This window comes from Haemorhous mexicanus, chromosome 19, assembly GCF_027477595.1.
Source record: "Haemorhous mexicanus isolate bHaeMex1 chromosome 19, bHaeMex1.pri, whole genome shotgun sequence".
Taxonomy (NCBI): Eukaryota; Metazoa; Chordata; class Aves; order Passeriformes; family Fringillidae; genus Haemorhous; species Haemorhous mexicanus.
In genome coordinates, this window is record NC_082359.1 from 1,526,966 (window position 1) to 1,551,428 (window position 24,463).

Genomic DNA, 24,463 nt, shown 5'->3' on the forward strand with positions numbered 1-24,463 from the left:
CCTCGTGGGGCTGTGGGTGATCTGTGTGTATCCTGGCTCTGGGAGCAGTCCCAAGCTTAGGTTTAGGGAACTGAGCCCTGGGGATACAAATTTGCACAAACACAGTGGGCATGGTAAAAAAAAAAAAAAAATTCAGAATCTTCTTCTTCCTTGGGTTTGGTTAACTTTACAAGACTAAATAGGACAAAATATAAAGCAGACACAAACTCAAAACTGTATTCATAACTCTTTGCAACTTCAAAAAGCAGGAGAGCTTCAAAATGTGGTAACTGAGATTTATTTAAATGACGGTTCCTGTAATAGTTTTTGCATGTTCAGAAACCAGGAATAGGAAATTTATTTGAAACAGAACTGGAAACTGGAGATCCTCTGGCTTTAACTCCAGCATATTGAGCCATGTGGTCTCTGCCTCTGGCTCTTCATCAAGCCCCTGCTGCTGCCTGAGATGCTGCAGCCTCTGTGGCAACAGGTCTAGCAAAGAATAATCCAGAAAACCTTGACCTCACACAGGTGTTCCATTCAGATTCTGTAGGAGCAAGTTAATAAAAGGGGAGAAAGGTTAGAGAAGGAAAGGAGCAGGTTTCTAACCAGCAATGAGAAAAAGATGCTATTCCTGTATTTCATGTAACTCATATACTGAATTTCTGAATGCTAAGAGGACAAAGCTCTACTTTGTATAAATCTAAACTGCCTCGAAATCCAGTCTGAGAAAAGAAAGGTGGGATCTGTTTTGGCTGGAGAGGAGCAGACACCAAATGTGGCTTTTAAATATCTCCCTGCAAGGACTGAACTGAGCAGCAGGAGCTGCCCTGTTCCCTCAGCAGCCATCCCTGCCCAAGAGGCAGCCCTGGGCAGGGGCTGTGTCCGTGCTGGTGCCAGGGAGCAGAGCAGGGCCCAGTCCCTGTCCCAGTTACCTGCAGTGGTGTTTCCGACTGGCGAGCCAGAAGGCGCTGTCGCAGCCGTAGCAGTGCGCAGCCAGGTGGTCCGGGAGCCACCGCGTCACCTGTGGGGACAGCCAGCGGCGTCAGGGACAGGGCAGTGGCCAAGCTCCTGAGCTGAGCCCCCTCCCCAGTCCCAGAGGTTGTGCAGCAGAGGGCTCATAGGCACAGGTACTGGTATGTCAGGTGTGAGACCAGCGGAACGCAAGGAAAAGAGTTCCCAAGAAGTGGCACACGACCAAAGGCTAGAGGATAATTTGAATTAGGATATCCCAGAGTGAGCAATTTACAGGGATTTAGTCTGTACCTCTGTATCCTGTTTATCCACCTGTTCCCAGCTGGCTTCAGAGAAAATCTCTGTGCTGCAGCGAGACAAGCAGTTCTGATCCAGATTGCTTTCCGAGTCGGGAATAGACGTCTGTTGGCAAACAAACACAGCTGAACGGAACCCCCCAGATCCCTGTTCCACACAAATAAAACCCAGAAACCCCAACAGGGCAGGTCTGGACCCTCTGGTGATGGGATGATGTGAGGCAGAGTGGATTTAGAACCCAGTTTCTGCTGCAGAGTTCTGGGAAGGCTTTGGGTAATTAACCAAAACCTGCTCCCTGTGGCTCCAATTCCAGGGTCCTGATTCCTTTCCAAGGGTGTTTCACTTTCAAAACTATAATTAGTAATACAGATATCCTTTTGCTGGCAAAGATTATCGAAAATACAAGCCAAATTGCATATGGGAAACTCAGAATTTAAACCATGTATATTCTATGTATAAGTTTTGGGAATAATGCTTCCTTAATATAGTCCATCCAGGTAGAGGTGGATTTTAACTCACTTAAAACTGAGCCAGCCCTTAAAATATATCAAAATAGCAAGAAATCTTGAGTTAATATATTTTGATGCCTGAGGAACGGACAATCCTGGAGTTCCAGAGGAAAACCTGCAACTCCCAAGCTGAGGCACAAACAGAAGGTAGAGATCAGGTCCTTAAGAATGGGGAATTTTCTGGAGGCACTACCAGCCCTACACTGCAGCTTCTGAAGGCTCTTAAAAAATGGGAGCAGAATCCATTAAGGCAAAGCACCCAATTTCTCCAAGGAATTCAAGCTTTTAGCAGTGACACTGAGCCCAATGAGCACCTTGTGCTGCATCTCCAATGGGAAGAGCCAAGAGGGCTCCAAGGATTTTTCACAACAAACGTACCTGGGACTATCCAGCACCTCTGCCACTTCTAAACAGTGAATTCAAAAAACAGAAGCTGGGGACCTCTTATAAATATTTTTTTCAATTTTGCAGGCATATAAACCGTGTAGGAAAAGGAAATTTCTGATGGGTGTTGCGACAGCTTCAGGAATTACAGGCAAGTGCTCAAACCCACAGGAAAGCACAATTCTCTACAGAAGTTTCTACTTTTACAACTTTAAACACTTCCAAATAAAAGCACAAATTGTCTAATAGCTCCCTTAAAATTCTTAATTTGTTGAGAGAAAAACCCTTGTTGAAATACAGCTGCCACAAAAGCTCAGGTAATTTATTCCACTTAATTTAGAATTCTAGAAATTTATTCCAGTCATTGAGCCTCGAGCACCTGAAGGCAATGGTGTGACCCTGATGGGTTTGAGCTCACAGAGCTTGCCAGTACAGCTGGGACCTGCAGAGAACCAAGAGATCATCCTATGCTCCTGTGCCAAAAATGGCACAGGAAAATAACTTTGCCCTACGTGAAGACAGCAGTAAACCAGGGGTTTGTTTGGTTTTATTGAGGTTTGGTAAACCATGGGTTTGATTAGTTTTACTGAGGCCAGGGAAGGTGTTTAGGAATGGCCAGGGGTGTGCGACCTGCTGTGCAACACCCATCTCGAAATAAACCTTTCTGCTCAATCTGAAGCTTGGTGACAGTATCAGTCACCAGCATCTGCCACTGTCAGGTACTTGGGCAGTGTTTGCCCTCTTCAGGATGACCTGGAGAGGTCAGTAAGAGCCCAGAAGTCAGGCCCTGAGCCGTGAGCCAGGAGCTGAGGGCTCAGTGAGCTCCACGCTCGGCCCAGTGACGCTCACTCACCACTTCGTCGCCGTAGTCGCCGTTGAGCCGCAGGGAGCTGTTGAGGAGCTGGCTCTCCAGGCGGCTCTTCAGCTCCTGCACCTGCTTCTTGAGGGTCTCCACCTCCTGCTGATGGCCTGTCTCGATCTGGCGCAGGCGCTGCTGGATGACATCGCTGTAGACGGGCATCCCGTCATCGTCCAGGTGGCTGCGGGCCGGCTGGTCCGGGCTGCTGGCCGGCTGCTTCCCGAGCTGGCTGAACATCCATTTCTGGTGCAAGTTCCTCAGGTGGAGCTGAGCAGAGCTGCAGCTGGCCGTGGACACCTGCCGGCTCAGCGAGGCCTTGATCCGCCCGTCCTCGCCATTGATGCAGTGTCCGTTGGTGGCGGCGAATTTCGGGGCCGCGAATCCCGCGGGTTTCTCCACCAGTTTGTTCTCCAGCTCCAGCTCCCCATTATACACCAGCTCATCTTTGCGGTCTGCTAGAGGCAAGGCACAAGGGGAAGGCATCGGGAGGTGTGTGGTGCTGCTACCAGAAGTCCTATGCACTCTTGATCCCAGTTTTTGGAGCTCTATCATGCACTCCCCCTCCGGTCTGTTCTCCAGAGTTCGGGACAGCTCGTCAGCGCTGTTGTCGAAGGGGTGACGTCTGTGGCACGGAGCCCTGGGCGTGAGCTCGGGCTTTGCTTCAGTCTCTGTTAAGGTTTCAGTGGAGCTTTCGATGTTGGATGTCCTTTCCTCCAGCAGGGCTGTCAGAGGGAAGGCAAGGCTGGCCTGGGCCATGCCACATAGGCTCTCCGCTTCTCCTTCACCTTTCCCAAGACCTTCCTCATCCGTGTTATTTGGAGCATCTCTGTTTCCGGAGCCCTCGGAAGGAACAGCCTGCAGTCCTCTCCCCTGAGGCACCTTCTGGAGAGTGCAGCTGGGGTCGCTGTGCTCGTCCTGCTGTCCTTTGAGCTCTGCAGCACCATATGAGGCTGGGTGTGGTTTGGCTGTGGGATTGTTCGTTACGGTACCTGTATCTGCCTCGGCCTTTTCCCCGCACAGATTGTCAGCTCTCTTCTCCTTATCCAGGCCAACCTCATCCCCTTTCCCTGCTGCCTCCAGGCCTCCCCTCAAGTGCTCCTCCAGCCCAACGTCATCTTTAGTGGCCTCCTGCAGAATGTTCTCCATTTGTCCCTCTGCCACCCCGGCTGCCACAGAGAGCTCTGCCCCCATGGGGGCCCTGCCCTGCCTGCCCAGCCCATCCCCCTCAAAGGGGTCATCCCCAGGGGGGCCCAGGCTGCTGAGCTCCAGGGAGCGGCGGTGCTCCTGCCACTTCTCGTTGAGGCTGGGGTCGCTGCTCCGGCGGTTGGTTGTAGGCACGCTGCTGTCACAGGTGGTCGTCAGATTGTCGAAGGATCTTGTCTTTGGTAGCCTGCAAAGGGACAAACAATCCCACTCCCAAGTCAGAGGATGTTTTTGTAACATTGAGCTACTGTGGTTCAAAAGCAGCCCCCCCAGGTAGGACAGTAACAATCTGCCAGCTAATGGACTTGTGGCAAGTATTATCCAGGAGTACATTCCGACCATCTGTAGTGCAGAGCTGCTTCAGTACTTTGTTTGCCACGAGGAAAATATTTTAAACCACACTTGAAACATTCCCAGATTAATCCCTTTACCAGCAAGCCCCAATGTTTACAGCCTGGTCACACCTCCTAATTAACATGTGCTCAGAGTCACTGCACAACAAGCAAAGAAATGGTTATGCAACACTGAAAAAGAACTCAAATTCAAGATAACCAGTGAAAGCTTATATCCCACAAGGATAGAAGGAATTCTCTGTGGCTATGTGACACCCAGAGTTGAACTCCATTTGCCCAGCTTCTCTTTGCCACGCTGTCAGCCCTGAAATGTGACTGCTTCCAAACCCACCCCACAGACAGGCTGTGCTTGGACAGCTCAGTCCCACAGTTCCACCAATACACCCAGGAGAAATCCTGCCCTCCCACCCAAACATTCTTTCATATCCCCAATATTCTCTGTTGATCTTACTTTACAGGATGGGATTTCTGGGCTCTAGGCTCACCTGCCCAGAGGCTGCTCTTCGGGGCTGGAGCCTGGCACAGGGTAGGGGGCACAGGTGTCGTCGGCAGGCGTGGAGGGGGAGGAGCAGGGCAGGTAAACAGCACTCCAGAGCATCAAGTTCCGCACATGGCACACGGGATACAGCACCTGGCAGGGGAGCACAAGGGAAGGGTCAGCTGCTGCCTCCCAGCAGAAATTCAGCTCTGAGGGGGGCAGTTCACTGGGCAGGTCTCAGCTGGGTGACAGCTTTTTGTCAGCCCCACTTGGGGCTAGAATGACATTTTTGTCAGAGGCAGAAAAATTCCAGCCTTCAGCTCCTCCTGAATGAACTCCTGCAATGAGCTCTCTGTGAACCTGCACTTTCACAACTCATGGAATTCAGTGGCTCGTTACGAGAGCTGAGGTTCCCTTGTGTGTTGTGTTGCACCATGCCAGAGGGAGCTGAACTCACTCCATGGACCCCAATCCACCACAGCCCACCTGGCTCCAGAGGAGGCACTCATGGGTACGTATTCAGTACGTGCAGAAGTTCTTTGAAGAGGCAGCTTGCTCTTAAAAGGGATTCCTTAGTTGTGGAATATGCTTTCTGCTTCACTTTAAAAACACCTGGGCTCATTTTAGCAATTCCACTCTTTTCCAAGCAACTTTCCCATGGAAAAGCAGGCAATGGCAGAGGAGCAGCTGGCTCCACCAGACAGGCACTGCCCAGGCTCCCCAGGAAATGGGCACAGCCCCAAGGCTGCCAGAGCTCTGAAGGACGGTGGCATTTTCGGATGCCCTGTGCAGGGCCAGGGGTTGGACTGGAGGATCCTGGTGGGTCCCTGCCTAAATGAGGATATTCTGTGATTCTCTGAACACTCTGCTTCTCTGGCACTGAGCAGGGGAAGGGCTGTGGGGTGGCTGCTGCTCCTAAACAACTCTGGTTCTGTAAGAGATGCAGTTGCACCATAGGCACCTTTTACAGCCTGAAGCAAAACCACAAGAAAATGAACCCAAACCAGGAAATTACCTGAACTCCCACGTGCAGAAGGAGTGTCCTTGTGAGTATTTCCTGAGAAGAGGGGCCAAGTGGGATAGAGCACAGAAGGGCAGCCCAAGGACAGACCAGTCCACACAGTCACTGTGAGAGCCCTCTCTATGCTCCTCCTGGCATTTTCATGGAAATCTAGAAGCATCCACAGCTTCCAGGTCCCCCCAGGCTATGTCTGCTCTGCCTCACAAACTCTCCCAGGAGTGTCAGGAGGAAGGCTCCAAGGGCTCATTGCAGTGACAGGCCAGAGCCAGGGCACACTCAGCCAAAGAGGGGGGTACAAAACTCATCTTTTTACAACCACTGTGGGCATAAAACTCCTTCCTGCTTAGCCAGGGTTTAGTTTTGCTCTAAGAAACACCTGAAAGCCACATCCGTCATATACAAAGCCACTGCACAGTCCTTACAGTTCAGTTTATGACATCTGATACTTCAAGAAATAAAAAGGGTTTAAATATTTATGCAAGTCCTTGCAGTCCTAACCATAATGTCATTTGGTGTTTGCTCTCTTGCCCATGCTCTGCACCCCTGAATCCCTCACGTGACCTTGTACCAAACACACAACTGAGCCCCTTCCCAGAACCTTCAGTGAGCTCCTACACAGAGCAGCCAAACTAAAAACCTGAAGGTATCAAGAGAAACAAAGATACACTAAATAATCTGAGCCATTTTTTCTGTTCAGATTTAAAATGAATTTAGACACAGTGTCTAGGTTTCCAGGCAATTTTGTGTCACTCCTCTGACACAGCTCAGCTCTCCAGAGAGGTCTATTTATCAAACACTGAAATGTTTTCCATTACAAACAATAAAACATTTAGTCACAGAAAGCACCTTTCCAGCACAGAGAAATTTCTGAGGTGGCATTTGACATTCCCCAAATATCAGCAAAATTAACCCAAGACTTCAAACATCAGTCTGAGCTGGGTGTTCCAAGGTGGATGTCAGTGAGAGCTGAGCTGGTCTGGAATCACCTCTCTGTCTGTGGTGACAGCTCAGAGAACCACACAAGGGTTTGGGCTGGAAGGGACCTTAAAGCTCACCCAGTGCCACCCCTGCCATGGGCAGGGACACCTTCCACTACCCTGGGTTGCTCCCAGCCCCATCCAGCCTGGCCATGGACACCTCCAGGGATGGTGCAGCCACCACCTCAGCTGTGGTGGAACCCCAGGTCACCAGGTCCCACTGCTGGGCTGTTTCTCAGGGGACCCCCATTTGCAGGATGCTGTTAGGGGCAGCCCCCAGGGCTCTCCCCCAGGAGGGGATTGGGGTACATACAGATTCCGACTGGGAGGAGTAGAGCAGGTTTTTGAAGGCTTTGTTTGCTGCCCGCAGCAAAGACCAGACGGAGCAGGTCCGTTCCTGAGTGTGTTTCTCTCCTCTCTCTTTCGCATTGTTGCACAGGAATGTTCCAAAGAGGCAGGAGTAGGTGTGCTGCACCAACTTCACCTGCACAGAGCCACACACACACAGTGTCAGCTGGCACAAGGGCTCAGCCTCAGCTCCCTTCCCTTCCCAGAGCAAACCCCCACCACAGCAACCCCCGGCATTTCTCACATACTTCCCAACAAACCAATTGCACAGGAATGCAACGGGAGCAGAATCTTTTAAAATCATAACTGAACAAATTCAGGAAAAAACATAACATAGAAAGACAAAATACTTGTTCCTAATCAAGTCATGTTGATACAAACTTATTGCCCTGCAGGCCAGGCAAAGCAGAATCGTGATTCCTCTGCTACAAAACATTCATGCAGCACAGAAATGCTGATCATTAATCACTCCATGCTGAGCCCAGCCTAACAAATGCCAGCTTAACTTCAGGCATATCAATGACTTCCTTGGGACTATTCAGATGTTTAAATGAAGACAAGTGGTTCAATACTGTAATAAATTAGGGGTTCACTCTACAAAGGCCAGCACACCACGGCTATGTTCTCTCTCAGCCCGTGGAGATTAGCAGTGTGCTGTGAAGCCAGTTACTACCTGTTGTATCTCATTTCACAACTGAGCTACTCTGAGACTGTACATGGGCTCAGTTACATGGCTGAGCTGGCAAGTGGTAATTCCAGTCAGCCACAATCACAGGAATGTGCCTTAAATCTCCTAGTGGATCAGACACTTCATAAAAACTTCTACTCTTCAGACTACTGGTCCTGCAGTCCATGACTGCCACTTCCCCAGAGATCTGAGAACTGACTTGGACCATCCTGGGTGAATTCCTAATAGGAATGCTGTCTGCTTCCAAAGAAGGTAAGCACAGCTCCTATATCCTACACATTTTCAGTGAAGAAACTGAAAAAAATGAATGGAGGAGGTTGTTTTTAAAGGAGGAGTATTCAAGTCAAAACAAGATCCAAGCACAGGGAGTTTGCATTGAAAGTAAGAAGGTTTTTTTTTCAGGCTGTGTGGTGAGACTATTCAGTTAATATAATTTATTTCTTTAAAGCCTAAAAGAAGTCCTTGTGGCTCCTTTTGAGAGTAAACAGACCCTGTGGGTCACACAAGTGCTTTTGTCCCTTGTATCTGGGCAGCTTTTCTCTTCCCTTTATCATGTGAGAGCATGTATAGAATATATTCATATGTATATAAAATAATGGAATGATTTGGGTGGGAAGGGACCTTAAAGCCCATCCACTTCCACCCCCTGCCATGGGCAGGGACACCTTCCACTGTCCCAGGTCATTCCAACTCCTGTCCAACAGGAGTCCTGTCCTGGCCTTGGGCACAGAACATCACAAAAAGGTGGGAAAATCTGCCCCCAAGCTCTCCAGCAGTGTATTACCCAGCAGTCTCCCAACTCACAAGGAATGCTTCATTAAACTCGAAGGAGCAGGGGAACTGCCTCTGGAGCTGATGGACACAGTCCAGCCACTGCAGAAACACCGGGCAGCGCTCATTGAGGTCGTCCGAATTCTCCCCGTGGCCACAGCGATCTGCAAACTTGTGGCCAAAATCCAACCACTCAGTCTCCACTAGCACCTGGAAACCCTGCAGGGAGGAGAGGAGAGATGAAGAATTCCTATTTTTCTTTGGTTCACTTTTCTGAGATGGTCGGAGACTTGTGGGAATCGCTGTGTCCTCTCTCCTATTTCCCGTCAGCACTGGGCTCATTACTTCTCTTTACTGCTTTCCCTAATGCCTCTGTGCTCTGAAATGGAATTAGGACAGATAAGGATTCCCAAACTACATGAACAGGAAAGGGAATAAGGCAGGTTAGGTCCTGAGTGACTGGCAGGGACGATCCTCATATGAGCCCTATCTCATCCAGGCAGTGAAAAGTAGGAACTTAATGTTGCCAAAGCTTCTGGATCATGGCATCCAGTAGTTGGAGAAGTTATATAAAAACTTTTCTTGAAAATGATGGTCAGATCCACTTGTCAGGAAAGAAAACCATCCATCCACAACAGGACATCCAAGCTCAGGGAGCAGGTGCTTGTCTGTGCGTACAGCACTCACAAGGTTGATTAAAGGTTCACTTGAGTGATTTTTCATGAAAAGGGCAAAGAACATTCCCAAACAGTGCCTGGGTGAGCAGCTGAATGTCACACCTTGTCTCACAGGACCTGAAATCCATCACAGGGCAGGCGGGTTTTGGTTCTTAGGGGAAAGAAAAATTGTACAGAATGTTTATTGAGTCAAAGGCTGTGATTAGAGCCAAAATAATGGCTGTGATTAGAGCCAAAATAATGGCTGGCAGCTGAAAAGCTTTAAATCTGACAGCACTGAAAACTCATTTTCCTCAATGTTTCTAATCCTGGTACAGACAGCTACAGTTTATGGTTTGCTCTAGGTGACAGAGAAGGCCCAGTGTGCACAGCACAACTCTGCTCCCCAAGCAGGAAGGACAGCACCCTTGGAAGGACCCGGAGCAGATCCTGTGCCCAGACCAGAGCAGCACATTTTGCCTGATGGATGCCAGTTTCTAGAATCCATGTCGAAAAGGATCCAGGAAGTTTTCACACTTGCATCCAAAAGGCAGTTCCAGCTCCCTGTCCTAGCCTGTATGAGGCTTTAAGCAGCACCTCACAGCAGTGTTCAGACACAGAGTTCTGTTCTGGACAACAAAGGCATCCTGCCTGTGGGCTGGCAGATGGAAGCCAGCCAGCACACAACCCACAGTGCTGAAAAGTGATGGAACAGAGGAAAATCAGGAGAAGCAGAACTGACAGAGGGCAATGGAAATGTGAAACTGGAAAACCATGCAGCTGGGAAATGCAGCAAAGAGGAAGGCTCTCTATCAGTGCTTGGCTGAGAACCTGCAGGGGTGCAGCAGAGGCTGCAACTGCAGCACTCTGTACTCCATATTCCTTAACTAAATATGGGGAAGCACAGACCATGACTGTGCAGTTCCAGCAGAGGGAATGCGAGCTACTCCTGAGTAACACAGGCACCTACACCTGGGAGTAACTGCAGGCTACAGGTGCCAAGCCACCGCCAGCTTCAGCGCCTTTGCCAGGGGAGAAACCTGCAATAACTCACAGCCAGGCTCCCTCCAGAGACCCCAATGACTGCCAGCTGCTTTACCCACCTCTGTGGTCCTGTAGTAGGGGTCCAGCAGGAGCTTGGCCAGGGCCACGATCTGGGGCGTGCGGTCCCAGCCGTCAGAGCAGTGAACCAGCACGGGCCGCTGGTCCCGGTCCACGGCGTGCACCACGAGCAGCGCGGACTTCAGGAGCACTGACAGGTGCTGCAGCCACTTGGTGCTCTCCAGAGCTGACAGCCAACTAGAGGGAAAGCAGGCAAGACAGTTTTTGCTCTTTTAAAATGCTTTCAGGTTTGGATGTGTGAGTTTATCACGGCAGAGCTCCTGTTTTAATAAGCTGTGAGTGTCAGTCTGTAGCAATTTTCACTTGTGTCTTGTTAACACTTTCCTAGAGGTGGAAGCAGCAAAGCCACCGAGCCAGCCCAAGGAACTGCCATAATCTGGGATGAGCTGAAGGTTTGCATCTGCTTTGAAACCATGGAAGACTTTAGCAGCAAATTCCAAAGAGGGGAGTGGGAGGGAAAACAGGACTGGGGTAACTACAGTGAGGACCCAAGCTCAGGAGCTCCCAAGGAGAGGGGCCATGACAGGGTAGTTACCCCACAGCACTGGACGGTTATGAAACATTCTCCAGAAATGACATTATAAATGAGTGAAGTACATGGAACACCACCACAATTTTCCAGATGTGAGCCAACGGTGAGGATTAAAGAGCTAGGAATAGCAGATCAGCCTAAGTGTGAGTGCTCAGAAGCCCACCAGAAGAAGCAACATTCTGGTATCAATATTCAAGGCTACACTCTAATTTCAGAACTAATTTGCTATGTTCACTTCAATCAGAATAAACCAGTGACTTCCATGAAAATGGAAAAACACAGCTTAGTACTATTACCAAGGGAAAATCCACGAATTTCAATTTAAAAATCATCAGCAGAAGAATGTGGCTGCAGAAACATGGAACCAAGGGCCCAAACCCCCAAACTTCTACTTACTTTCCTGGATCTGGCATTTGTGTGCAGAGCAGACGCAGTGACTGGAAGCTCTTGCGGATGGAGTGGATGTTTGCCATCCCCATGAACACCACTTCACAGTTGGGGTAATATTCTACAGGGAAAGAAGAAGACAGAGGGAAGAAAATAACAACTACCTTTCTAAAAGAGGATTTTTTTCATGAAAACAAACCCCCGTTGCTGTGGACAGATGAAATAATCTGTTTACAAATATTCTGTAAGTCCTTGGAGCTCGCTGGGTATTCCAGAACATGACAACCCAGCAAAACAGGAAGCATTTAGCAAAGTCCTGCTGTATTTATTTCAAATGTTTTACTTCAGGTTACAAAAAGCAGAGTGCAAACCTCTGGGAATTCCTGCGCTCCAGGTTCCAGAATGTTTGTAAAAAGACTGAGAAATATCAAAAGATATGAAACATAAATAATATTTAATTGGTAATTTATGGATTTAAGTTAGATTTCAGATTCCTTTTCCTAAGCACTCAAAACAGCTGAAAGGTTACTTCATCCACTGCTTTCTTCTGAGGGGAATTGTATGAGGAAGCATGTGAGAAATACTAAGAGCTCAGGAAAACAAGATACATGGAATTACTTTGGATGTGCTCAAGCAACACTGGAGGCCTGAACAGACAGGGCCAGTGCTCAGGGGGCACCTGAAGAGAGCCAGAAAACACCAGTTAAGTAGTTTTCCCAAGATTTAGTCTTCCCTTTAGCCAGAAAATACCAGTTCAGTAGTTTTCCCAAGATTTAGTCTTCCCTTTAGCTGTGATGCTTCAGTCTGCACAAGAATGATCACACAGTAACTAAAATTACCATTTCTACAGAGAAAAATAATTAGGATTCAGAACTGGGATACTGAGTGCTTGCACAAGAAAATTCAGGAGGCTGTGATGTTTTGTATAATTTGATTTCCCAACTCTTTATCAGCCCAACAAATGCTGGGCCAGACACAATGAGGGACTGCAACTCCAGGAGCAGCCTCAGACAGTATCAGACAACTTCAGAGTTTTTTTGCATTTTACTGAATTATAACTTAAGTACAGCATAGATGAGCTATTTTTATACAGAGAATGAAGCAGACCTAGCAATACCTGGAGAAAATTTAGCACAAAAAGCAAAACAGGTTTTATTGAAGGTGACAAGCTGTTTGAAAACCTTCTCCACAGAATTAAAAAACCAATATACAGGAAGAAAATCAAACTTCCTGTATAATGTGCTTTTCTGTTTTGAAATTTTACTTTCTGATGAAGAATTATTTAGTGGTTTTGAGGTGTTAAATGGAAACCTATCATTTTTTTTTAAACTGGTGGCTACAGATCAAAATGCAGCTATTGCAGCAAAGATCAAAATAAAAGGTCAAAAGAGCTTTCGTTATCTTATCTCCAGTTTTTCTGTCTGGGATTTTTTTCCAGCCTCTCCACCCATGGAATTTTAACAGGCTGCATTAATACCCAACAGTGACCATAAATAAGACCTTGTTTATAAAACCACCAATTCACAAGTGCCAAAGAACACAGAATGTGGTGTTGCAACTGTATTACACACGCAAGGTGAGGCAGGATTGCAGTCGCTATGATACAAATACTGAAAAATGCTTCAGCTTTAGGGAAATTGCTGAGAAGTTGTATTTTGCACAACCATTCTAGAATATTCTTCTCCTCTGCAGCCAGTGGGTTTTACACGTTCAGGGGTTTTAGACATGAGCACACTGGACACCTTTGTCTCTCTCTAGTTTATACATCTGACTCAGCAAGGGAAAGCTCTTCAGCAGATTCCACAGGGTTCAGCATTCACTGAGCACTGCTGCCAGCTGGGTTAATGGCCTGAGAACAGACTAATTAACAGCTCAACCTGCCCTCTGAAGGGCTGGGTGGGGGCTGCCATGATCCAGAACGCTCAGACAGATGAGCAGTGTACAGACAGTGCTGAAGGGTATCAGGGTAATCACACTGGAGCAAGTCCATTTGACTGATTGCCTGGAAAGCTGAGGAGGAATGCTGCTCACCTGGGCACTCACAGCCACCCCCCTTGGCTCACCTGGGCACTCACAGCCACCCCCCTTGGCTCACCTGGGCACTCACAGCCACCCCCCTTGGCTCACCTGGGCACTCACAGCCACCTCCCTTGGCTCTGTTGGCCACGGCTGCTGCGTAAGATCGTGCGTCCAGGATCAAAAGCTTCTGAGGCTGGATTGCCAAACTCTCTGCTCCTGAGGCATTGGAGATTGAGGAGTCTGGGGAGGAAGAAATGGGTGATGAGCTCAGAGGACCCTTCAGACATTGGTTACAGCACGATCCCCACAGTCCCGCGATGCACATGCACTGCAGAATGGGGACTAAACACAACAGATTTTCTCTGTTACAGCACCGGAAATTAAAACTTCTACACAAAGCTCTGCCCTCGACAGAAAAGCAATGGTGACAGCCTTACCAAATTCCACATCAGAGAGGTCCCCTCCATTGGACAAATCTCTGGAACAATTCCCATTCATTAACTTGTTACTGTTGGACCTGGAGTCTGAGGCACAGGCTTTGGCTACGGACTGGACCAGGTGCTCATCGTCAGCGTTCCTCCAGCCCCACCAGCTCACCTCGGGCTGGCCGCAGCGGGAGATCACTGCCCCATTGCTCTGGTGCCTGAAAACAGGGAATACAGAGTCAACAGTCAGGATGAAGAGCACAGAGGGCACAAAAAATTCAGTGGAGTGCTCCAGTAGCTTCATTCCCACCAGGGACCACCATTCAGCAGTTATCCCCAACCTGGGATTCAGCTTCTCTACAGAATGATGGCTGTCACCACAGTCACTGACAGTGAAAACACTGAAAGTCAAAGCAAGGTCAGGAAGAGAAAACAGAGCATCTTCTTGCTCAGTATTTTGGCCTGTTGGCCAGTGAAAGCTGGGGAGTGTTTTGGAACATCAGGTGAGGCATGAGAGAGGAATTCAACATAGATGGGGGATTACTGAGAACACCCTAACCTGGACACGGCTCTCATCTCCTGGGAGGTGACATTCAAAAAAAATTTTTTGTTTCACCCATCGGAAGAGTTAGTAGCTACTTCCTTAAATCTCACCTGGCTTCTTGTACTACACAAAAAGAACAGACCTGGCATAATTAAAACTTACTGAACCATTGCAAACATGCTCTGAAAAAGATATGAAGACTCTCCCCTACAATCTATTATAAAAAGAGGACTGAAATGTATTATCACAGTAATTCCACTCACTGCCTTTGTGCTGCCACATTCCCCTGCTGCCACTAGCTCTGGGACTCGCCAGCCACTGAAGTGTTTGCAGCTCGCAGGAACAAGCTTCTCCCCGACCTTGCCCAGCAGCACCCTGAAATCAGGGAGCTCAGCCCTGGGGAAAGGAGGCCCAGATGTGGGTGCAGAGAGGAGTGGCCAGAGCATTACACACAACTTCTGGGGCACCTCAGAACATTTAATCCCTGCCTCATGTCCTGTAGCAGGCACAGGGCCAGCTACGGCTCCATGGAGGAATGTTTAGAGATAGGTATTTGCTGAGTCATAGGAATTGAACCAGGAGTCCTCACTCTGGTCCTCCAGGCCTGCTTATCTCTCTGTGACCCCACAGGCTAGTTTCCCTAACCCTTACAATTGGTCAGTTTCCAATCCCCCCTAACCCTATAAAAGGGGCTGTCTTGGCCCATTTTGGGAGAAGAGCTGCATTCGGACCCTTCGCGAGACCCTCAGAATAAACCATCGTGGAACAGCTGAGGCTCCTTCTCCTCTCTCCTTCGTCTGCCTTCCAGAAGCCACAGCCAGCCAGAGCCTCTAGCAAGCTAAGAGCTGAAACCATAAAAGAGCTGATATCACTAAGAGCTGACAATCACTGAGCTTGCTAAGAGGCCACGGCTGTGTGGTAGTCTGGGCTAGGCACTCAGCTCCCCAAGGGCTGAGGTATCCGGCCTAGAGACTGCTTGCCTGGGGTGCTTTAACCCTATGGGGAACCAGCTGTTTAGCTAAGAAGCTAGCCCCTATGGCTTCATTATTTTCCAATGTCCCAGCTGGAATATCTCAGCACTCATCCACATGGCTCTTCTCTGTTTAAGTCAAAGGATCACAGAACAGTTTGGGTTGTGAAGAGTCCTAATGCTCATCCAGTGCCACCCCCTGCCATGGGCAGGGACACCTTCCACTATCTCAGATTGCTCCAAGCCCTGTCCAGCCTGGCCTTGGGACATTTGCAGAGATTCAGGGGCAGCCACAGCTGCTCTGGGCACCCTGTGCCAGGGCCTCCCCACCCTCCCAGGGAACAATTCTATTCCTTCCCCATATTCCATTCATCCCTGCCCTCTGGCAGTGGGAAGCTATTCCCTGTGTCCTATCCCTCCAGCCCTTGTCCCCAGTCACTCTCCAGCTCTCCTGGAGCCCCTTCAGGCCCTGCAAGGGGCTCTGAGCTTTCCCTGGAGTGTTCTCTTCTCCAGGAGAGCACCCCCAGCTCTCCCAGCCTGGCTACAGAGCAGAGGGGCTCCAGCCCTTGGAGCATCTCCACAGTCTCCTCTGGACTCTCTCCAGCAGCTCCAGGTCCCTCCTGTACTGGGCCCAGGGCTGGGGCAGCTCTGGAGGTGGGGTCTCACTTGAGTGGGGCAGGAGGGCAGAATTCCCCCTTTCCCTACTGCCCATGCTCTTGGATCAGCCCAGGGCAGGGGTGCATTTCTGGGAATAACAGCTTTTCAAGCAGAGGTGCTTTTCTCACCCAGGAGTACCCCCCAGAACCCTGGATTTCCAAAGTGTGCTCCTGCCAATTACAATTCCTGTATGTTATGATGCAGGAAAAGATTTTAGAGCCTTCCTGCAAACAAACTGCCCACCTCAGCTTCAGGGCAACCAGGAGCTGTTCACTTCCCTCTAACCAGGGAGCCTAGAGTGCTGAGGGTCAGCCTAACCTTTAAGCAAATCTTAACAGCCCTGAACAGGAAGCCAGCCCACCCAAAGCAACCAGAGTAGACTTTTTGGCTCTGAGCACTCTGCTGGATGTTTCTGGAGGTGTGACAGGCTGGTTTGTGCTGTGCTGTCAGAGCTGTCACCCCCGGGTGCTGCGCGGCACCTCCTCCGCAGTGTCCCCGCGGGCACCGCGTGGGCGCCGCCGCCTCCTGCTCCTCATCCAACAGCAACACAGGGACAGGCTCCGTGGTGCACAGCCTCCAAGTGATCAAACAGGCTGGGATATGGGTTTGAAGTACTTTTCATAGCTCTTTTATAATTGTTTCATATAAAATCCCTTCAGTGAGAGGAAGCACTGACACGCTGCGTTAAGCGAGGCAAAGGAAAAGCGATGCGAAGCCACAGCTCTTACACCAGGTGCCAGGCGACTGCAGGCACAGGGAAATGGATTTCTGCTGGAATTAATGGCCTTCCACAAACAGCTCTCCCCATAGCAAATTAGTTCAGGAAAAAATACGTGCCAATCACTGAAAGGCCACCTAGTTCCCCGCTACGCTTGCACAAATAAAAGAAAATAAAACATCATTATATGTGTAAGAAATCTATTTTGAACAGAGCAGCTCATTTATTTTTCCATATGTTCTCCCAGATTTCATTACTACCTGCTGCAGAATAATTTTCATAGGTTCATAAAGAGTTATATTTTCATCTCCAGGTCCTTGCCTCACATTATACAAATAATGAAGAATCATTAGGCTGGGAGATGAGCTCGTTGGTGGCTGCGCAGCCTCACCAGTGCCCTGCACAAATCTGCCATGTTCAGAGGTACCAGAAATCAGCCCACAATTCTAGTTAGGGGCACGCTGGAGGGCTGAGGAATTCCACTCATCCCAGCTGGACTGGCCACAGGGATAAAGAACAGCCAATGTGATGCTGAGATCCCCAGGGACAGAACTGGGATAAGAGGGCATCACTCAGAGCTCAGGAACAAAACAAAACGATTCAAAAAACTTAAAGCAAAACCCCCATGGAAAACTCCCTAGAGACAAAAAACCTGCAGCCTCTGCAGAAACCAAGAGTAAATCAGCATTAGGCAACTCTAAAGCCCTTTACAAGCTGTTGTACAGCTGCAGGACACATGTACACCTCTGCATAGGCTTCATCCTCCCCGTGTCCAAACCATGCTGGAGTACAACAATAAATTCCCCAAGCCCTTGTAACCACAGAGCAGGGAGCAGCAAGGGAGGGTGAACAGCTCCCTGTGCTGCATTTCTGAGCCATCAGCACTGTAATGGAAATCCCTCTGTTGCACTTCAGGGATGTAACTCCCAGCAGGAACAGAATTTCTGTGTGCCACAGGATCCTGGGCCTGTGTGGGGGCTCAGCCTCAGCAGTGCAAGGCCAAAGGACACTTCCACACAGAGAACCTTCAGGGAGGCTCCCACAATGCTGTGTCTACAAGGTAGGAGGAAGCCCTTGCTACTGTCTTCCCAAAAAATCCTAAGAGCATTCTCTGTAACAGTGATTTTTTGGGGCCAGATTTATCTACATAAATTACTGTTCCAGAGAGGTTGTGGCTGTGGCTGCCCCATCCCTGGAAGTGTCCAAGGCCAGGCTGGACAGGGCATGGAACAACCTGGAATAGTGGAAGGTGTCCCTGCCTATGGTAGAGGGTGGAATCAAGTGAGCTTCAAGTTCCCTTCCAACCCAATCTGTGTTTCTGTGAGTCTATGAAATATGTGAATAGGCTTAAAAATTGGAAACAGAAGGAAAAACTGCAGGGTCTGGTGTGAGATTTCTTTAGGACTCTGATCATGGAATGGAAGCAACACTCCTGACAGTCCAATCCCCACGGAGCATTCCTGGAGCTTGTCTCCAAATCAGCCTGCTGGGCTTTTCAGCCTGGACTGCTTCACAGGGACAATCTCCTGTTGCCAGTGTGTGTTTCTGGTCTCTGTCCCAGTGATCTGTATCTGAGACAAATGACTGGACTTCTTTAAAAAAATCCAGATTACTTCATTTTCCCATGAAATAAAGCAAAAAGAGGTTTAGTAATGTGATCAATATTGAAACTAAAATCATTAAGTCCCAAAATAATTTCAGTGGATAAAAAATGTTGAGTAAGCTCTTGCCCTCCTGAAACAAGCTGGCTTTATATGTGTGTGTGTGCGTGTGTATATATATATATATATATATATATATATATATATATATAACTATATATGGAATTCCAACCATAGAATCATGGAATGATTTGGGTGGGAAAGGACCTTAAAACTCATCCTGTTCCACCCCCTGCCACAGGCAGGGACACCACATTCCCCTAGACTAGGATGCTCCAAGCCCAGTCCAACCCAGAAATCCTCCTCCCCTCACTGCTGTGACCTCTATTAGAGCCCAGAGTGATGAACTGGATGTCTTGAAAAATCTATTACCAAATGTCAAGATAATGAAAAAAAAGAAATCAAAAAAGAGAAACACTTTTCTCTCGCTGATTTGAAGCTCAGCAATGAATCCCCATGTGTGGTTTACCACCCAGAGCCTCAGCAGAATTGATGAAAATTGAACATGGGGACAGAACAATTTCAGTCTCTGTGGTCTTTTGACTTTTCAATTGCTCTTCTATAAACCCCTGCAATGCAAGGTGTTCCCAGGAATGAGAACAAAGTGCTTTCTTCTGTGCAGTGATGACAGCAGGGGGAATGCTGCCCTGGGGAAGTGTGTTTGCAGGTGAGGTGTCCCCTAATTATGTGACAACTGCAGAAAAGGCCCAAAAGCTGAACCCAAACCCACATATAAATCATATTATTCTCCTTTATACAGATATATAACATATATACACACACACATTTAGTACTGTAATAATAAAATACCCAGGTTTTTAAGTGTCAGCATATGCTGGAAAGCATTTTCCCCTTCCCAGAGCTGAGGAGGGAACAACCCCTTCACTATTCCATAAGAGACCACACTAAACCCCTTTGTTGTTCAGGAGGAAAAGGAGGAAAGACAGGAGGATTTAAAGGTAATGGTTTGCTGCCATGAGCCAATTTGTTCTGCCCTCACTGAACAAGAACCCTTAAGCTCAGTAAATAGAGTTTTGTAGCCTACAGATCTCCTGCCCTTGGCTCCTCTGACACAAGCTCCAAGGATCTGCCAGCTTTCCTGCTCCCCATGTTCACCAGGAATGGGTGCCCAGGCTTAGGGAATATCAGTATTCATTATCTTTTTAATCCCTTTGTCATCTGATGCTTTAAAGAGATTTTAAAGATTTATGGGAGGATAACCACCCCAGGGAAGGGGCCATGGTATTAAGTGACAGGTTTATAGGATCATGGAATGGTTTGGGTGGGAACAGACCTTAAAGCTCATTCCATTCCATCCCCTGCCATGGGCAGGGACACCTTTCACTAGATGAGGTTGCTCCAAGCCCTGTCCAGCCTGGCCTTGAACACTTCCAGGGATGGGGCAGCCACCAAGTATCCACAAAATTCAAAATATTTTGAAAAACAAATAATTCTTTAATAATTTAGAATTTAATAATGCTTTAATAAAAACCAAACAATTCTTTAATAACGTGTTTCTTATTAAAGAAGCTGCCAAAACCCAGTCTCTCAGACAAGCAGTTTTATCATGAAGAATTGCTGGACTCAGTCTAAGGAAGGGTCTGTGTAATTAAAACTATCTAAAATATGGAGATAGAGCTAAACTGCACATTAATTTTTAATCTGAGTTTTAGATCTCCTTCAAGTAATTTTGGTATTTGTCCTTGTTTATACTGCAGTCTGAGAATCAGCCAGATGAGTCAGGGAAAAGCCGAAGGAGTACCCAGCCAGGGAGGCCATTTATCAGTTCTCCTCTGATGTCTTCATTTCCCATTTTTTCATTTTCATATTAAGAAAAGTTAAAAATCAATCTTAACTGGGGTGACTGCCCCAGGAATGATTTGCAGGAGATGCAAATGCTGAGTGCTCCTCCAGCGTGTGCTTGGAATTCTAAATACAACCCACTATTCCCACTCGGAGTGCACATGGAGCATCTGCCTTACCCAGAGCAGCCTGAGCACCTCCAAGAATTCCCAGTTATGACTTCCTCCAGCTTTTCCTTGCCAGGACTGCCCATTTCCAGCCTGGGGAAGGCTGCTGCAGCTGCTCCTCACCTGTACACCACGGCAGGGATGCGCTTCCAGGAGCGGAAGCTGGCCACGCTCTCCAGCTCCTTGTCCGTGATCCAGGCAGGAACGATGATCTCCTGGGGGTAGCTGCCACACAGCCTGGGGGAAGGGAGCAAAGTCAGCCCTGTGGAGCAGCTCCAGGCTTCCCAGAGTGCACAAGGCAGCACTGGAGGAACCTGACAGCCCTTTTGCTAATTCCTGCTTCCCTGGATGTTAATAAATGCCCTTTCTCCAGCATTAAATATGGAGGGGTGGATTTTTCTCCTTCCCTCGACTTGCAGAGGCCAAAGCAGAGATTCCTCCTGCAGGGACAGCAGCCCCCAGCTGGGAGTCATTATCCTGCACAGGCAGAGCACTCCAACTGCTCCATCACAAAGTGTTCCAGCTGGGTTTGCTCTGAGCTGGAGCAGGGGTCAGCCAGAACACCCTGTCCCCCCCAGCTGGGGATCACAGAGCACCCTCCTCTGCTCCAGAGCCTAAACAGGGCTTTTGTCTGCACTCTCAGTACCTCAGAAAGTGCTTCCTCTTACTTATTCATCTATAAATTTAACTCTTCCAAACCTGTTTGGGCTTTTTTTGTTTTTAAATACATGTCTTTGTAGCAAGTTAGACAATAAGAAACAATAAAAAATGTCTTCAAAAGTTCAAACTCCACTCTTTGCTCACTTAAGAGCTCCCTTAGAATGTTTATTCTCTAATAAGCCACATCAAAACCTGGTATTTCCAAGCCTAAAAAAATGCAGCAGCAAATAAAACATTAAATAATTTAAAGCACATTTTTTCTATAAACCAACAAAAACCTCATAATTCTGATTGTCCCTCCTTGGGAACTGTAGAAATTGAAAAAAGTTTCAGTAACTGAGTGTTCTGAGATGCAGTTTGGCTGTGGAGCAGCAGCCCCAGCACTCACTTGTACTTCTCATTGATGTTGGAAATCCTCCAGGCATTGTTCATATCAAACCCCATCCGCTCCACTTCATTCTTAAACCTGGAAGTTACATGTTCTCCTGGGGACCAAGAGCACAGGGAAAATGAATGGGAAATCAGGAATTAGGATTCCTGCTTTGCAGAACAGAGAAAAGCAACACATGCCTCAGTCCAAAGCCACCAGCCAGCATTTCACAGCCTCATTCTAACATTTGCACTAACATCTCTCCCTGGCCAACTCTCCAGCAATGCCAGAGTCCAACAAGGAGTTTTACCCTCAAATTACCAACTTCTGGAAAATCATATAAAAAAACAATGCTGCAGCCCAGAACCAAGGACATCAGCAAAGGAACTGAGATCCATCAGCAATCCAAGTGGGATGCTCAGAAGTTCAGAACAATTTTCTATCAGTGAGAAGAATGTGAGGCTCTGGTGAAAAAGGGTAAGACCTGGAATGTGCCCTGGAACGTGGGCAATCCTTTGAATATGCATTTCCAGCCCCAGGTTTCCTTTATGGCTGGAGGCAAGTGCTGTCATTTATCCTGCATCTCAGTTTTCCATCATAAATTGGACATAATTCTTCTGTGAGTCATGTGGAGATCGAGAGGTAAAACACATAAATGATTGTTTGACACAAATATCAGTCACAAGAGCCTCACAAACTCCTGGATTAATACATTAAAGGAAGTGGAATGAGCCCCATTTATTTCCTAGACACTTTTGTTTTAAAGTTTCAAAATACAATTGAAAAATATACAATGGCAATAAAGAATAAGATGACAGAAAGTCTGGAAAATGAGACAAAATTTGCAGGTTTCCAGGGCTAAGAGAAGTGCTAAATTTAATGAGTATGTGAGCAGCACTAGATAAGTGATTCTGAAAGTCCATCCATTGCTTGTCTCTTTAAATTACTGTAGCATTAAATCCTGAGCCAGAGCAGCACCCAAGGGGGGAAAAATCTGCTGAAAAATTAATGCTTTAAGTATTACATCTTTCCATAAAATATTTTAGAAAATCCTTAAAGTCTTTCAATTCCCCAAATATCTGGAGATACATGTTTAAACCCAAGTGTAAATGCACATGTCTGAAATGGTTTTTAATTCCATGTTACAGAACAATTAGAAATAAATATAAATAGGTAAATTAAGAATATAGACAGCAGCCTAATTACAGGACCTAATCAACCACAGTGTTATAAAGATCCTTTGTCAAGAGCAGAGGTGGAATTGGACAACACATTCCAGCCAGGCAACAACCTCTGCCAGATTTGTCCTTAGCAGTGACTTTTTAAATTTAAAAATCACACAAATTCTTTTACTGGAGCACCACAAGAATGGGCTTCCCCATCACTGCTCCTTAAAACTTGTGCTACATCCTTAAGGATTTTTTTGGATAGCAAATGAGAATACTGGAAATATCCCAAATCAATGCTGCTCAGCCTGGTGGATTTTAGGACAAACACATAAAGCTACATGAAAATCATATATTCTGTTTGATTTTTCCCTCTTAACTTTTAGCTACTGTGCAGCCACAAGTTTTTCTCCTGGAAACAAAACCCCAACCTTAATATTTTGTCCATTTCTCTTGAATTGCTGGGATTTTAAGAGGCACTTGGAGCCAATATTGATAATGTTTAGAAGCATCCCAACCCACTCTCAAAATCCCAGGGAATGCAAGCTGGGTATTTTGTGGGCTTGTGCTTCCTATTAAAGCTGACCCTGTGAGCCACAGCCTGGATCTCAACTATAGACACGGCTAACATATTTTTCCCAGAAAATGTGTTCTGTTGACACTTGGATGGATTTTGAAGCACTTTAGTACTTTTTTCTGTATCTACCAAATAATGGGCTCCTTGGACACAGAAGAGAAATGACAATGTCTTTGGATTGACTTCTTCAGCCACATTCACACTGATTTATTTCAGCCATAATTCAGCTCTTTGAAGGAGAACATCTACCCCCAGCCACAGGCAGCTACAGGGAGATAAAGTTATATTAAAGAAAATTATTTGATAGACACAGCTGCAAGAAAAAAATTGATCTATACAAATTAATAAAATGGTAAATGTTGCTTCTTGTCCCTGGAAATGTCCAAGGCCAGGCTGGACTTGGAACAACCTGGTCTAGTGGAAGATGTCCCTGCCCATGGCAGAGGGTGGAATGGGATGGACTTTAAGGTCCCTTCCAACCCAAACCATTCCATGATTCCATGATTATCCTAACCTAGCATCAGGCTGAAGTCTCTCTGTTTCAGCAGAGAGAGGAAGAGGGAGACGCAGCAAGACTTCCACAGGTCTGCCAGCTCCCATTTCCCAAATTTAGTAAAGAGGGAAAAGCCCTGGGTGTGAAACTCTGCTCCGAGGAGATTTTTGCATTTTCCACAAGCTGCTAACGAAGTGTGTGAAGAGGAACAGGGCCAGGGAGCCCCTCCTGCCACTGTGTGATCCTTGTTCCTCCCCAGACATCGCAGACACAAGAGCCTGTGCCAGGCTCCAGAGCAGCTTCAGCAGCAAGGACAGAATCCCAGGAACATCTCTCAGCCTGGTAACTGGGACACTTCCCTGAGGCACTGAATTGTGACTGACAGGAGATCACAGAGTGCCTGAAATCAGATTTCTTATACTCAACCAAGTGCTACAACCATCAGCATGCCAAGCTTGAGCTTTTATTTACTTGTGGGCTTCAAAACCCCTGCAGCAAGGATGGTATTCCACAGAAAAAGATCACTGCCTGTGGCTATGAATGAACCCAGGAGTAGCTCAGGGGCTCCCTTCTCCTCCCCAACATCCATCTTAGAGATCAGTGTTCCAGACAAAAATTGTGGCAACCAACCCAGAACGGTTTAGACTGAAATCTGCTGCCGTGGTGAGCGAAATGTTGTTGGCTCCACACCTGA

At 47.5% G+C, this 24,463-nt stretch overlaps 1 protein-coding gene across 8 annotated transcripts in view; it reads right to left on the reverse strand.

The window, feature by feature from the left end:
• Window positions 1-24,463, reverse strand: part of MTMR3 (myotubularin related protein 3) — a 75,283-nt gene that overhangs the window by 4,729 nt on the left and 46,091 nt on the right. For 3 of the 8 annotated variants that reach the window (XM_059863498.1, XM_059863500.1, XM_059863501.1), the window contains exons 8-19: window positions 21,552-21,648; window positions 20,627-20,740; window positions 13,996-14,201; window positions 13,667-13,798; window positions 11,549-11,660; window positions 10,602-10,797; window positions 8,876-9,061; window positions 7,349-7,519; window positions 5,045-5,190; window positions 2,998-4,393; window positions 1,246-1,356; window positions 915-1,003 (exon numbers count right to left, since the gene is read on the reverse strand). In XM_059863498.1, coding sequence (XP_059719481.1) covers window positions 915-1,003; window positions 1,246-1,356; window positions 2,998-4,393; window positions 5,045-5,190; window positions 7,349-7,519; window positions 8,876-9,061; window positions 10,602-10,797; window positions 11,549-11,660; window positions 13,667-13,798; window positions 13,996-14,201; window positions 20,627-20,740; window positions 21,552-21,648 — 2,956 coding nt within the window. Of the gene's footprint in view, window positions 1-202; window positions 527-914; window positions 1,004-1,245; window positions 1,357-2,997; window positions 4,394-5,044; window positions 5,191-7,348; window positions 7,520-8,875; window positions 9,062-10,601; window positions 10,798-11,548; window positions 11,661-13,666; window positions 13,799-13,995; window positions 14,202-20,626; window positions 20,741-21,551; window positions 21,649-24,463 lie in introns of those variants that run through there. The other 5 variants (XR_009488827.1, XM_059863499.1, XM_059863503.1 and 2 more) reach the window with 3 other exon arrangements.